Source organism: Eublepharis macularius, chromosome 2 (assembly GCF_028583425.1).
Source record: "Eublepharis macularius isolate TG4126 chromosome 2, MPM_Emac_v1.0, whole genome shotgun sequence".
NCBI lineage: Eukaryota > Metazoa > Chordata > Lepidosauria > Squamata > Eublepharidae > Eublepharis > Eublepharis macularius.
Window position 1 is genome coordinate 20796392 of NC_072791.1, and position 16633 is coordinate 20813024.

Below are 16633 nucleotides of genomic sequence, written 5' to 3' on the forward strand. Positions count from 1 at the left end.
TCCTTGTCCAGAAGGGCTCGTAGTTGACAGGCGGTTTCTACCTGGAAAGAGCTGCTGCCAAGGGAACAGATAAGCTGCGAGCCTCCCGGAGGTTCAGGCCCCACTCCAGCAATGGAAGTAAATGTGGTTCTTCTGGTAACTGCAAGCACAGCTCGCCACACGCCATGGAGTGAGTACTGCTGCTTTAAAGCATTCAGTCCTGCAACCTTGCAGTTAAGAAATCCTCCTTGTTATCTACACACTTCACCCTGTTAATCATTCTGCTGCCACCTCTTCCCTAATCTGAGAAGATTACCCAAAGGTTTCAGTCTTGCTCCAAATCTCTACCGTGTCCTTGGGGGCGGAAAGCTCAGGTTTTAAAGTTCAAGGGTACACTGATGGTCTTTTTTAAAATAAAAAATTGCATAGTGATACCAGAATATTTTTAGCCATGTGGAAATGGCTCTTATACAGTGTGTGCTTTTCTTGTTAACCTTTTGACAAATATGAAGTACAAGTTAGTACAGAAGCCGCTGCTATTTTTACACGTAAGTTAGTTGTGGTTACGCATTAGTTAACAGGCACAACACAGGACACTGGTGATTTAGGTAACTGTTATAGGAAATACAGACATGGAGTTTGAAAATTACATTTCCAAACAAATTTGCAGTCTTGGCTTATGCTACCAGATGTAACAACAGGACAGGCGCCAGATAATGTCCCTTTTGTGGTCAAGCAGTCAGTAAGTGAACTTGTAAGAGCATTCCTTAATTTAAAATATTGCTCAGGCGTTCCAAGAGATCTGTGTAAGCAGAGTCTTTTACAGTCATCCACAGAGCCAGTTGGGTGTAGTGGTTAAGAGCATGGGGGGACTCTAATCTAGAGAGCCGAGTTTAATTCCCCACTCCTCCACTTGAAGCCAGCTGGGTAACCTTGAGTCAGTCACAGCTTCTAGGAGCTCTCTCAGCCCCACCCACCTTGCAGAGTGTTTTGTGGGGATAATAATAACATACTTTGGAAACCGCTCTGAGTGGGCATTAAGTTGTCCTGAAGGGCGGTGTATAAATCGAATGTTGTTATTATTAGAGGTATCTGTAGACCCTTGCACCAGTTCAGATGCTACTCTAGAAGTCCGTCCTGCCCACCCACCCCGATCTTCAAAAGCAGCTTTTTGGTGAGTGCAAGGGACTGCAGTAGGAAAGGGGGTGGGCACACCCAAGAAGCCATAATGCATACAATGCATACAACTGGGTTGAATCTAGCACAAAGTGTCCCAGTTGCACTAGAGCACTTGTGCAAGCAGAAATGCAAGAAAGGGGTCATGGTAGCTACTTGCACTAAGTCAAACTTATTGTACCTCACTTGCGTTTCTGCTTGTGCAAGATCTTGACCAGTCAATTTCTGGGCACTAACATGCAGTGAGGAAAGCACTAGGCATTGGACAATATCTAGCACAAATGGAACTGCGCTGCGGCAGTTTGTTTCCACCTAGCTGGATCCAACCCATGGAATCCTGCTCACTGTAATTTTAGATGCAGAGGAGTTATAGTCTGTGGTAGCAAAATCAAAAAGAGTCCAGTAGCACCTTTAAGACTAACCAACTTTATTGTAGCATAAGCTTTCGAGAATCAAGTTCTCTTCGTCAGTTGCCTGATACAGAGACTGGTCAAATTCTGTATTTGACCAGTCTCTGTATCAGGCAACTGACGAAGAGAACTTGATTCTCGAAAGCTTATGCTACATTAAAGTTGGTTAGTCTTAAAGGTGCTACTGGACTCTTTTTGACTGTAATTTTAGAATTCTCATGGCTTCCTCACTTCTCTAGCAAGTCGCTTTAGCCAGCTCTGGATTACAAGAGCTCTGAGCAGTCGTTCCTATTTATCATTTAAATGGCAACAGCGCCTTAGGTGCTGTGCCAGGGTCACACAAATGGAACTAAAATCCCTACCAAAACAAGACAGACTAGCAACCCCTTAGGAAGGTGGGGAGCTCAGCTCCTCATAAATTGGGAGGGGGGCACCCCTCCCCCCAACACAGCAGCACAGGACATTCCTTCTATCTGATCTTAACACTGGCTGAAAACCAGGATAGTGTCAAATGTGCATTCTTGACTCATTTAAAATGCCGTAGCGTTTGAGGTGAGACTCACTTTTGAGAGCTTTATTAGCATGCTAAATATATAATTCATCACCGGACACTCGGCAACATTGCTGGGTGATATGCTCTGCTACCACTTTGTGTGAGGTGGTGGATACATGCCTTCTGTGCCAGCAGCCTCAGATCTCTTATAAGGCAGCTGCATGTGAAGCATGTTAGAGCACAGCGGGGCTTTTTTTCAGCAGGAAAGCGGTGGAACAGAGTTCCAGCACCTCTTAAAAATGGTCACATGGCCGGTGGCCCCGCCCCCTGATCTCCAGACAGAGGGGAGATTGCCCTCTGTGCCGCCGAGCGGCGTGGAGGGCAATCTAAACTCCCCTCTGGATCTCAGGGGGCAGGGCCACCAACCATGTGACCATTTTTGCCAAGGGTCATTTAAACCTTAAAAAACTCCCTTGTTCCAGCTGACCCAAAGTGATGTCATTGTGCAGTCCTGAGTTACACCACTGAGTTCCACAGTAATATGGGCACTAAAATCAGCTGCTTTATTTGTCTCCATCTGCTTCCTTTGAGTGGTTTCAGACTAATTCTTGCAAGGGGAAATGTGAGAAACAAGCATTCCCTCAAATGTTTTGCTACATCCTATAGGTAGTGAATAGTGATTAGTGCGATTGTGCTAAGGAAGCTTTTTTGTCCTAGGGTCCAAAAAGCTGAAGCAGGAGGAGGTTTGAAGTGCCTTCATAGTCTACTTAAAACACAACTAGTTCACCTATGCAAGCAGACGTTTTGAGTGGCTGCTTCAAATGGAGTTACGCTTATGCAGCAGTGAACACATGAAAGGACTTCTCCATGCTCCTTGAGCAAACGGCAAGCCACATGGAGCAGCCTCCATACAACTGAGTTCATACTTGAACTGGATCCAAACAGCACCCCAAATTCCTGCCACTTTTATCGACAAATACAGTGCTCCATTTCAAGCCCTGCTATTACCATCTATGTGCATAAGAATATTATAGGGCTTCTTACTTGAAAGCGATCTTCAGTAGCCTTGCCACCCATGTTAAGAACATTCAGTGAACTGGCACGCTTCATGCTGGACAGTGTACATGCAAGGATAAACCAATAAGAAGGGCTGAAAACTTAGAGCTTTGAATACACATACGTATAAACAAGAATTCTGCTGCAGTATAACCCGGCATCTTATGAAAGAACTTTTTAGACATGTTACTACTAGACAGGCATTTTTCTTAATTCAGTCTCAAAACTGTCACCGAGATATCCAATGTCTGATTGTCTTTGTGCAGGAAATGGTAAATGTAATTTCATCTGCACGAAGTCAGTTTGGAGTCTGTGTTACACGAGATACTGTGCTGAAGAATTTCCAGCCTTCCAACATCAAATACAATAAAGCTATTCAGATACCCATTTTTAGGTAACATCACAACACTAAAAGCGGCATTTAACTGGTGTTTACAAGCAGGTCTCCACAGATTTGGAGTTCTGAATTAAAAGTTCCATATGCCTACTTGATTCTGAACAATTTAAAAAGAGTATGTCAGATAATATTGTCCCTCTCTACCAGATTATGGGATACAGCATGCAAAAGATAACAAAAGCTCTGCCTTGGTACTCTTTAACAGTCTTTAATTGATTCCCAGTGGCTGTAACTGGTGACAGATAAATCACTATAATTTTAAATCTATAGTATGTAAAATGAAATTGCTACCATGGCAGTTTTTCCAAGTATGGAAAGATTGCCCGACATCTACAAATTAAAAAATTAACTGTAAGATTACTAAATGTCTCATGCACTGAAAATATTGTGCAAATTACTATTCTTTACCTACCCACTCTCTTCCAACATCAGTATCATTATTCTGTTTGCAGATGTTCAGTCAGCAATAATGTTTATCAAAAAAGCCAAACATGTAGTGACTGTACAGTGATTCTACACGGCTCCCAACCACAGGAGTCTCTTTCTCTCCCTGAACATGGAATGTGAAGACCACTGATCTGTTCACTAGCCAGCCAGGTGGAAAACCTTGGCTAGTTGGAGAGCTTTGTCCACAACATTGTTTTTGCACTGAACTGACTATTTTGTAAGGAACAGAACAACGAACACATGAATGGCAGAACAGCTAAGACCAGGTAGTGATCCCACTGACTTAAATTTTACAAATATAGGAGAGAAGGGCACGTGTGGATCCAGAGGGGACAGGCAGAACATACCCTCTCCCCCAGGTCCAGACTTGCCAAAAGACAAAGGCAAGTGCCAACAACTAACACTGTGACCACCTACATCGCACTATAAAGTATAAAACCTCTGATACCAATGTTAGAGGTTGGAATCCAAAGAACTGCACAGGCAGCAATGCACAGACCAGTAGGGCTCTGAAAAGGCCTCTATGCCACTTGGCAAACCAGTTTTTATGGAGAGATGCTACTCAAATGGGGAAGGGTCCCCACTGGGCATGACTAAAGTAGCTCTTGATTCCAGCCAATGTCAGTTATCACTGACTGGTAGCCAACAGGCTTAAGCACAACACTGACTTCAGTAGGATCTCATCCTTAAATATTGTATCAATGGTTGACTGCAGTAACTGGAATTTGGAAACCAAAATTGTGAACAAAAAACAGCTTCAGGGCCAGTTTGGTGTAGTGGTTGAGAGCAGCAGGACTCTAATCTGGAGAGCCGGGTTTGATTCCTTACTCTTCCACTTGAAGCCAGCTGGGTGACCTTGGGTCAGTCACAGGTTCTTGGAGCTCTCTCAGCCCCACCCACCTCATAGGGTGATTGTTTTGAGGATAATAACAACACACTCTGTTTTGGTAATACTCTGTTAATAATAACACATGCTCTGAGTGGGCATTAAGTTGCCCTGAAGGGCAGTGTATAAATTTTTATTATTATTATTATTATTATTATTATTATTATTATGGTATCATTTAAGCGCTATGTTTTTAAAGCCTCCAAAAACTAAGTTGCGTACGCACACATTAAAAATGCAAGTGTTAGCAACACAAAGGAAGCAGTAAATCATGCAGCATTGACACCTCAGTGTTATTTATTGATATAAAATATACAGTAAAGCACACACATGTTAATCTAAAAATACATGAACACACCACAAATGAAAAAACGTTCAAAACATATAAACACAAAACTCAAATTCTAAGCAAATTAAAAAAAAACCTGAAATTCAAATTTAATTTTTAAAAATCCACAGGTACAACACAGAAGAGTTAAATAATGAAACAAAACATACAGTATATCAAGCCCATACTTTTCTTATAAAATTAGTAATTTTAGAACAAAAGGTTACTTAGCTATATATCTGACCGTTCAGTTTGGCAAGTGCACTTGTGACTGTTTCAAGTCTGAGACAGGACTGTAGAGATCCACTATTTTTCAGCATTTCCCTTTGCATTACAACCCACAGCTGGTTAACAACATTGTGATTTTCGCATCTTGAAATCTCGAGATAAATGAGGTAGGAAAACATTGCCCTGTGAGACTTGATTTAGTAACTGTTCCTAGACGAAGGGCGTCAGGTCCATTTCCTTAGATAATTTAATTTGGAAGCAAGTTCTAGCTACCATGTTTCAAAGTTAGCAATTAATCTAAGAATAATCTTTGTTGACCAAGGAAAAACTCCAGAGAAATTAGTTGAAAAACAGATGATAGTATACTTGAGGGTACAGGCAGTTAGATTCCATCCACTTTTCTGCTGGTTCAAGCGGGAGGGGTGATCTCCCCCAATTCCCATCCTCTCTGTGGCCCCATCCTGCATGGCCCATGACCCCCAGCCTAGCCTTTTTGGTTAATTCTGCTTGCACAAACAGAAGAGCTAGTAGGACTAAACCCATAGAAAGTTACAAGTTTGCTAGTCTGACTGCTCTCTCAGCTTGGGGGGGGGGCATCTTCTCTATGATCATAGATGGGCTGCAGGATTGGTTCCAGGATGGGCTGCAGGATTGGAGCTTTGGGCATACTTATTAAAATTGCAGCAAGCATTTCAAGTTGTTTGTTATACATTACAGGGTGTGTTTTGTGTGTTTTTTAAAGTCTCACTTGGAACACCCAACTAGCTCTTTGGATCTCTACCTGTGATTGAGTGTATTTAGAAGTGTGTGCAAGATTCTAGCTTAAAAATAGTTAAAACACTGGATTGTGGTGGGGAAATACTAAATATGTTAATTATAATTTTTCAGATCTACATTAATCTATGATTGCACAGGGCCACTTAGTAGCTCTAACCAAGGCTTCTAATTACACACTGGGAAAAACTTAAGTCTCTAAAGTATTTCTTCATTCAAATAGTTACGTTACAGAGTTCACTGGCAGCGGACATAGTAATGGCCACTAACACAGATGACTTGATAAGGGGATTAGACATGATGGATAAGTGCATCAATGGCTGCCATCCTATTTAATAAAGGGAACCTCTACCTTGAGAGGCAGTGAACCTCAGAAAACCAGTGCCAAGAGACAACATCAGAGGGAGGCCTTGGCCTCTGCGCCCTGTTGCTGGCCCTCCAGAGTAACTGGTTGGCCACTGTGTGAGACAGGATGCTGGACTAGATTGGCCAACTGCCAGATTCAGCAGGGCTCTCCTTATGTTCTTACCCAAGAGGGATATTCTGGAGCCAAAGGAAGAATGAAAATGAGAAGTGGTATCCCAAACTTAACTAAATAAATGGGAATTTGTTAAAGGAGGCAATGTTGTATGCTGATAGGAAATAGCACCTGTATTAATCTACTTTTCCACTGTAATAAAGGAAGTCTTAGTTATTACCAGTATCTGACTTACAAGAGGCCAACGTGTTCCAAACAGTGCTAGAAACAGATGTGGTTAAGTACCACTTGATTTTAGGTTTTTAAATGGAACACCTCCATTGCTGTTGACTTGTTAACTGTTGCCAGAGCTTTAAACCTAATAAAAAACCAAAAGGGCTTCCTCCATCCCTGAGACCAAAATGATATGCAAATAAGGATTTAACATGATGATAGACTCAAACATTCCACCCCCTTTTAAATAGTCTGTAGAAAGAATTCTGTATAACTAATACTCTCATACTGCATTGTAAATATTGATAAATCCTAGCAAAAATGTTACTAACCCTATTAATTTGGTTATAAGCAGCCATTGCCAACACTGCTTAAATGTACAGCAGTAATACATCTGAAGTTTGTACAGCACATTGAAGTTAAATACGGTTTTCAAGCTTTCTAAAATAAAGCTCTTGTGTTAATACTGTCACATTTCCATTTAAACCTGAAATCTCCATTTAAACCTGAAAACTTCCATTTAAATCTCTAACCAGTTTGTCTGAAATAAGTCTTTGCATAATCACTCTCGTGGATAATAAAAATGGATAGTCGTTGCTTTTGTGCAACAAATCCCATCACAACATCCAAGAGTGAAAATAAGCAGAAATTTTATAAAAAGGGCAACAGGGCTCCTTATACCTATTGTATACTGCAAAGACTGGAGCAACATATTTTGTTCTATTTCATTAATAATTTCTTACATCTTAGATAGAAAGTAATCATTAGGACAATCAATTTAAGTACTATATAGAAGCATCTTTAATGAAAAAGTGCAAATATATGTCCAGTTAGGAAGTTAGTGTTTGGATAAACTATCCCCCACTTGCTATAAAAATTTGCCAATTTTCATTATTTCTACCAAATCAAACTATCACCTTCTTTACCCTCACCTGGTTTAGAATGAGTTATTAAGAGAAAACTGATGAAACTCAATCACACTGAAACTATCCTGTGTGTAAAATGGGAAGACAGGATAGGTAATTATGAAATGGGTCTATGATTTATATTATGTCGAAAGATTTTGCTTTTACAAAGCCATAAGTGTTTACAATCAAATTGTTACGTACAGCTTTTTCCATCTGTTTGGACCAACTTTCAACAAGTGCAGGTAACGTTCTCTGTATTATGTTTGTGAGAACTGCCATCTGATTATAATTTTTTTTTTTTGCAATTCCACACATCAGCTTGTTACAGTGGAAAGAACCTATCACACAACACGATGGGTACAAGCTGAGCATTCTATCACATCTAGAAATAGATAATTACCCAGGATTCTTTGGTTCACTCTCTCGTGAACTTCCTCCCTTCAGCTTTCTAACCAGCTTCTCGCTGCTGCGTCTAATTGAAGCACGAAGTTTACTAAAGGAGCCACTGCGCTTTAGGGATCCAGTGCCATCCTGGAAAAAAATGAGCACATTGAAAACAGCAAAAAGCTTTTGCCTTTGTCACAGATGAGCATTTACTAGTACAGACTTGCATTGTGCAAACTCTCTTTATAATGCCCAGTCATCTCACTTAATGTCAAACAAAGTTAATTGTGTTTTTTTCTTATATTATTCGCTTCTCTAAATATTCTAGGATAAGCAGATTCAACTATTAAAACAATTTAAAATGTTGTCCGTAGCATTCCAGGTGAACACACTGGACACTGCTGAATAATTTTATCCTATGTCAGCTTAACCAAGATGAGAAGTTGTGCAATTCCCATATCTTTCAATAAAGCTTGCTTGGGGAAAGGGCCTGGTGGACTGCGCCTGCTATCTTTTAAAAAAAGCGAGGATTGCAGAGATCTGGTAAGCGAGTCACAAATGTATAGAAAAACATTATGGACAGGTGTTGTTTCTCACAAAATGCACTATAAAAATTACCATTAATAGGATCAAGAAAACATCCCCAGTCCTTCCATGTTAACCAAGATGCAGTCATACAAACACAGTAAAAACCCAAAACCAAGCAGAAAAACGGCATCAAGATCAGAATGAGCAATTTTTTTTATTGTCCAATCTATTCAGGCTTTATGCAGCACACTTGCACAGTGTGTGCTAGGTACACAATTCTCCATTCAAGTTCTTGTGCTTTATATTTAAATACTGTTTTCAACAGACAATGAGAGTTTACAGTTTTCTTCATGTTACATCGATATTTTACCAGCATGGTATTTCACTGTATCTTTTCATTATAGCAGACTCCTCGCCATTTGTGGGGGGCTCTGTTCCGGGGATCACCATGAACGGCAAAATCTGCAAATACTCAAAGACCGAATTCTGCTGCCTCCCAATAGCAAAACAACCCCACATTTTCCGCAAAATCGAATAATGTTGTGATTACAATGGTGTGATGGGGAGTAAAAACAGGCTGGAGACAGCATGACATGATTGGACCACGAGCCACAAATCAGTGAAATAATAATCATGAGTCCACAAATGGTGAGGGTCTACTGTACCAAGTTTGCATGGCAGAGATCTACATACCTTGATTTGTAGTTACTTAACTACACTTCATTAATGCCTATTTCTAGAAATCCTACGTAGCTACTGTAGAAAATGGGAGAAAGTAGTACTCAGCAGACAGAGGCAGGCATCAGTTGGAGTGAGTTTATTAGAAGTTAGAAAGACAAATACACAAAGTCGCCCAACACCAAGATTAGTAGAGAAAAGCATAATTGCTGAAGTTTCACGCAAAGACAAAACAGCACTGCCACTTTAGTGTAAGCATAAGCAAAGACATCCAGAGTTCCATCATGATGTTAAACCATGTTATAGGTCTCTAAATACACTTTAAAGCATTGTGAGCACATGCCTTACATTTTGTTATTATTCCTTAATAAACAATTTATCCTGTAATTGTCACCATCATGCTATATTAAGAATACCTTGTATGATACTTTTAACTATCTTTCATCAGAGAGAAACAGCTACTTATGAACTGCATTCTTAAATTGGTTAGCTCTCATCTGTTTACACAGCAAATGGTTATTAACACCACATTTGGTAAGACTAGATACTTTATCTGGCAAAGCTACATGTGTACAGGAAAAAGAGGACCCCCCCCCCCCGGCCCACCAAAAAAGAAACACCAGCACTGAAGGAGTGGCCTTTTTTTTTTTTTACAAGTAGAGCTCTGGCAAGAATCTTAAAAGGATTGCTAAATATACAGCAGTCAGTAGTGGAGAGAAGTTAGAGCTTGAAGATGGTGCACGCCCGCCATGCAGAAGACAGGGTAAGAGTCAGAAAAGGCATCTAGGCCTGTCGGACAGAAATGGAGAGAGAAAAAACTGAATGAAACTGTTGGGGGCGGGGAATAGAAGTTCAGCAGTTTTCACTTTGGGAATTGACAGTATTTCTAGGTCATACACTTACACTGGGTCTCCAAATCCTTGTAAGGCGTTACATACAAATTCCTGAAGCCTGCAGCAATAATTCTATAATATAATTGAGACCCAATGAGAACTTTTGAGATTGTAAGTCAGTGGGCAGAAATTGTGATCTTAACTCTAGGTTTTGTGTTGCAGTATTGCTTTTGGGGGTGCTTCAGAAAGAAGACTCTTAATAAGGTTTTTAAAAATTATGCCTGTGCATAATACTGACAGATAAATGCATTTTGATTTAAAATGATGACTCATGACAAGTGAGTTTTCAACTAAATAAAAAAACGGCACAAGCCAAAATAAAGAGATAAGAAAAGAACCAGAACAAGGTGAATCAATTTAAACTTTATCTTCTGTGAAAAGCCCCAAGCGGTGAAGAAGTTTCTCTGCCAAAGCAACAGCCAAGCAACTCATTTCACAACTATTATTTCATATGAACAGTGTGAGTTTCAAGTGATGTTCCAGGAAATACTGATCTTACCCAGAAGCTCACTGGGAATTCCTTAATGAGAAGAGCAGTGGCTGAGGACAAGCTTTCCCGGAAGACAGCCTGGCTCCCTCCCCCAACATTCCCCCTGCAATGTGTAGATGCCGTTGAGCACTGGGTGTACTCTAGGTATGGGCTGACAGTGGGGAACAGCGTATCTGGCCAGTGTGTCCTAACTGAGCATGCATGCCAGACCATGCACCAGAGTCTTCTGTAAATGCTCAGATGTTCCATAGTAGGCCCCTAGAGATTCCTCAGGGGAGAAGATGGTGCGGAGAAACTTCCTTGGGAAGGGAAAAAGTTTGAAAGCCACTGCATGAAGGTGTTAAAAGTCACATGAAGATGAGTTCAGATTGTAAAGTGGTGATTATCACAAAGCCGAGTAAAGCATTGTTCTCTATGGCCAAAATAATAAAGAGCCCAAGAGTTTGAAGTGCATGTACTGACAGGTTCTGTGCAGTAGGTATTGCAGTACTGTTTACAATACCTATTAGCTGAAATACCCAGAATAAAAGGTTAGCTATGTTTTCTTAGAATTTGTTTAGTGTTGTCAAACTTCAGTGCAACACATTGTCTATGCACATACACTGTGGGTTGTATAGCCCCTATGCAAACATCTTCACTAGAGGACCCTGGAAAAGAACACTTGCACCTAATGAATGAAGTGGGTACATGTTACAGATAGCCATCCAGGGTTTTTTTTCTGGGAAAAGAGGTGGTGGAACTCTCAAGAGGGAAATGAGGAAGAAACACGTGGGATTCTTTGAAATCATATTATTTTCGAGCACTATTGCCAAGTATTTTCAAGAGGTGCTGGAACTCTGTTCCCCCGCGTTCCCCCTGAAAAAAAGCCCTGTAGCCATCTACACATATTTGATTGCTCCCCTTCCATATGATCGTGAAAAATGAGGCAGGAGGACACTTCATCTTGGGGAAGTCATTTCGGACACTGGGATGAAAGGGCAAATTGTAGTAAAAGGCATATGAACACTAACTGAAAACTGGGTCAAAATGCTTGCGGGATGGCATTTTTGCTACCACCTCCTAAAAAAATCAAACTAAACAACACAACTAATATTGGATCTTGGATGCCATGGAAGAGCTCCACTGATGGGAGATCCCCCACCCCACCCCAGCCCAAAATGAAGCCTGAAATGCAGCTCCTGCGTGACAGGCGACAGCCAAGAAACAGCAGGAGGAGGGAGCTGTAAGTATTCAGCAGGAAGTCGAGCAGCAAATCTCTTCCCTTCCATTAGCGGAAATTTTCCATGGGATCCAACCCATCTGTTTCAATTAAAGTTATGGTTGCTCGTCTTCTATATTTTTCCAAAGCATTAAAGGCTTCAAAAATGAATTTGCGAAAGCTCCTGAATTTTTATGTTTTACATTTTCTATTTATGTAAAGTTCAAAAAATCAAATGAAAACCTTTTCAATAAAGTACACCCAGCTCATTGATCCACATTAACTCTAGCTACCTACTTCAATTTAGCTGAAGTTATACCTATTACATGGCGCAGTTAGAGAGACTAGATGCCCTTTGAGGAGAACCCTACTGAAATGAGCTGCAGAATTCCCACTGTTTTTAATGTTGCAGGAATATACCCTGACTCTCAATGACATTTATATCTGAAAACTAATTTTAAATTGGACTTGTACACCTCAAGAATTACAGAATAATGAATAATGTCAATGAAAGTGATAATCTGGGTGAAAGTCTCTGTGATGTCATGGGTTTGATGGCAGAGATCTGTTTTAAATCTACATCTCAGCTATGAAACTCACCAGGCAACACACTTGGAAAGCTGCCATCAGAATAAAGTGAGACAGTATTCTGTAGTGGTTAGACCAACATCTGGGTAAGCCAGGTCCAAATCCCTACTCTTACCATGGAAGCTAGCTGGGTGACCTTGGGCTAGTAACACACAGCCTAGCCTACCTCAGAGGGTTATAGTGAGAATAAACCAGAGAAAGGAGAATAGTGGGGTAAAAATGAAATAAATAATAAAACTGAGTCACACTCATGTGTCTATCCAAACCCGCAGAGAAAAGATGGGATTACAGTATGAGATGCAATACTAATTTCTGCTTAATAATACCAAGAAGTAGATTATTATTTGAGAGAAGAAAAGAGCAGAGCAAGTATCCACATAACTAGCAAAGAATGGCAACATGAAGGGGAAAAAACGGAGAAAGGCAAAATCAACTGTAAATCATAATATGGACATAAAAGTGTTCTGTAAAGAAAGTGGATGGGAATCAATGCAAAATAAACTAGAAATAAAAATACATCAGTGTAGTATCCTTCTCAAAGTGGAGGATTCTATTCTCTGGAACAGGTTTTTTTTTTTGGTCACAGTCTCTGACCTAGAAATACTGTTTAGTCATTTTCTTGAGGGCTGTTAATCAGTCACAAACCTGCATGCTTTTTAAATAAAGAGCAAATAGAGATTTTTTTTTTAAAAAAAACGTTTTTTTCTCAAACTTGGGAAATGTGAAGGCATGCCAAGTATAGATGAAAATCAGGGAAGAGTACAGTACACAGTTCCAATGCCAAGTGAACAAATTAAGGCAATAATAAGGTGCCAATATTTGCATTATATGCTGATTGACTGTCTTAGCATTGCTAACACCCGAACTGCTCTGATACAGAAGCATATCCCATATCAAAAAGCAAAACCAAACAAAAAATTATTTATAGCATCCATTAGGATCCTATGGATCTGGCAAGCGTCAACAGAACTTGTAACGAGTGAGGTTTTGGAAGCAAATCAGTAGCCTAGAAATCCAAAAGCAAGCAAGTTTAGAAAACCCTATATCTACTGCAATCTGACTAAACATTTCTATAAAGCTGAATTAATCAGAAGGCAGAAGGCAAAGACAGTATACTGGACAGCTAAAGAATAATACTACAACCCAAGTTAAGAGAAATCACAAAGAGTTAGATCATCCTAGTATCACTAAAAGCTTTAACTGGCTTCACTTGTTAAGACACCACATAAGCAGAACATAGTTAACTGTGTGTTAATGCAATGAGGGCAGTCTAAGCAAGAGCTTGTTATTGTCACTGACATGACAAACAATTTCTATTTAAGCAGTGAAACTAGACATCACGAGCTAGAAAAGGTCTCGCTTCTATCAAGGATTCGGCACGCCTCCTGGGTAACAGGAAATGGTTGTTTATCACACACACACTGGTGAATGCTGTTTTTGCACTCCTGCAAGACCACTAAACAGCAAGAGCACAGCACACAACGACCAAATTTGGCCACACCAGTCATGACACTTGGAACGCAAGCTGAGGTGACAAGAGAGGTGGTGTTGGTAACCCTCTTGCACAGAAGCATTCTCCTTGAAGAGAACTACTGGTTTACCCTTCCATGCCAATGCCATTTAATTGTACAGCAGTCTTTGCTGTTAAGCCAGAATAAAAGGAAACCTTTTGAGAGATTATGAGAATGGGGAAATACGGGGGAAGCAAACAGGTAAAGTAAAGCAATTGCAGTCCTTGTGCTGCCACCAGCAAACAAGCCACTGGCAAGGATTAGGTCGTACATATTAACCAGGACATTCAATCAGCATTCCAGCCTCATTAGCTGTATTTAAATTTTTAATTCTTCTTAGAAAAGTTTTTCCTCTGTTGGAATGACCATTACCCAATTGCAAGGAAATTACAAAAGACCAAGATCTCATTTCTTTTACTCAAATCTGCCATACGTATATGAGACAAGAACGTCCCTAAGTACATGATAGAATCACCTCTTAACTGCCTGGGTCGTATACCAACCTAGATTATATTCTTACACTGTGTACTGTACTTACCCCATTCCATTCTACGCTCATACTCACTTCCTCTCCTCCATCAGGACCACTCTCATACTTTACCACGTCGACATTGAGGCTTTCACGGCTTTGCCTCCTTTCTATACTTTCTGGGTCGTTCAGCACTTCAGCAACTCTCTGTTTGTGAACATTGTCAAGACCCTGTGAGCCAGGGAAATGGACATTTTACTTCACTTTGAATCCAGGTTAAAAAAAACAGATTTCACTTCACTTATATAGTTTTTTTAAAAAAAACTTGATTATCTATCTGTACACACACTTGTATGCAATAAGCATAATACATAACAAAAGTATATATTACACAAAGGGTGATAGAGAGTCAGGCTTGGAATCTGTTCCACTAGCAGCAGAAGGCTGTACTATAAACACAGCAAAGGATTCAAGCCGAAGTTATGTTTAAGGAGCAACTATACTATACTATACTATACTATACTATACTATACTATACTATACTATACTATACTATACTATACTATACTATACTATACTATACTATACTATACTATACTATACTATACTATACTATACTATACTATACTATACTATACTATACTATACTATACTATACTATACTATACACCTCACCAAAATAACCAGATTTGTCTACTTCAGTAACTTCTGAACCTAGCCTAAGGGCATCACCATACAGAGGGCTGCATGCACAACAGGGATTTTCCGGTCTCCATTTTCCACGGCTGCACTTTGCATCTTTCCAAAAAAGCTCCCAGTGAGAATGGGAGAGGCTCTGGAGTAAGACTCACTGTGGTATGAATCTTACCTAAGACTTTCCAAAAAGATCCTTGTGGTTTCCAGGGGTGGGGGGAAGATGCAGGCGCATTTTCACTCAAGTATGGGGAATTTACTTATTCCCAAAGTTTTAACACGTTATTCTTCCACTAAGGCAGGGGTCCCCAACATGGTGCCCATGGGCACCCACAAACACCTTTCCTGGCATCTGCCAAGTGTTTTTAGAAAGTGGGCAGAGCTGGATAGGGCTCCTGCCCACCAGGGCTTCTGACTGGACATTGGAGATCTGATGGGTTATGCAGGTTAAAATAATGTCTACTTGGCAGCAGGTGCCATCACAGTATTCATTTTATTCTCTCTCACTCCTCTTTCCTACTGTATTTTTTAAAAAAAATGTCCCCTGCACTTTGGCTTCGTGTGTGTGTGTGTGTGTGTGTGTACGCAAGTGTGCGCATGTGTCTCCGCTTCCTGTGGCAAGCATTTTATGGTTGATGCCACCTCTTGTAGTTACACCCACCGCTCGGTGCCAGAACTCCAAAGGTGCTCACAGACTCAAAAAGGTTGGGGACCCTTGCACTAAAGAATGACTTCTAAACTTCAGCAGTTTCTACCCTGCATGCTGCCCCTGACATGTGTACAAACAATGCCTTGTTTTCCTAAACCACTTGTTCTATGACTGTAGAAGCAAGCTCTTTGCGCGCACACGCAAACACACCCTAAAAAGTAAACTTGAATAACTTAAAGCCTTGACAGAAATTAGAAGCCTGACTAATCATGAACAATTTTAACGAAAGGGATTCCACTCTTGCCTGTTTACGAGACCTCATTGCGGCTTCTTCTAATGTTTCAGCTGCCTCGAACTTGCCTTGACGTCTGTAAAGTGCTCCAAGATTCTTCAAGGTAGTTGTGACTGTTGGACTATAAAAATATGCATCAAGGTTAATTTCTGATAGCAGAACCCTGAACGTGAAAACAATAAATATATGCTATGGATTCTTTCTTGGGAACGTTGCAATACGTTTCAGTTTGGGCTGGCTGATGGTGGTCAATTCTAAGCAGTTTTCACCTGAGAATTAACGAGGAAGAGACTGCCATTCCCTTCTGCTGGACCCGGCATGTTCCACAAGTGCAAAAGCCTTCCCTGGTTGCATCAGCAGAAGGCTTTTTCAGTCCAAGTATTATGCTTGTGCCAGAAGAAAGAATGGCAGGACCTACCTAGTCCAATATTTTAAAACAGAACATTTTGCTTTTTTAAAAAATGCACAACCTCATCTGCAAGTCTTA

General features: G+C 40.4%; 1 protein-coding gene across 3 annotated transcripts in view; it reads right to left on the reverse strand.

The window, feature by feature from the left end:
• KLC1 (kinesin light chain 1) overlaps positions 1 to 16633 on the reverse strand; it is a 51898-nt gene that overhangs the window by 6182 nt on the left and 29083 nt on the right. Inside the window, exons 12-15 of one of the 3 annotated variants that reach the window (XM_054970725.1) lie at positions 16159 to 16267; positions 14609 to 14743; positions 8174 to 8304; positions 3103 to 3169 (exon numbers count right to left, since the gene is read on the reverse strand). In XM_054970725.1, coding sequence (XP_054826700.1) covers positions 3103 to 3169; positions 8174 to 8304; positions 14609 to 14743; positions 16159 to 16267 — 442 coding nt within the window. Of the gene's footprint in view, positions 1 to 3102; positions 3170 to 8173; positions 8305 to 14581; positions 14744 to 16158; positions 16268 to 16633 lie in introns of all 3 variants that reach the window. The other 2 variants (XM_054970724.1, XM_054970726.1) reach the window with 2 other exon arrangements.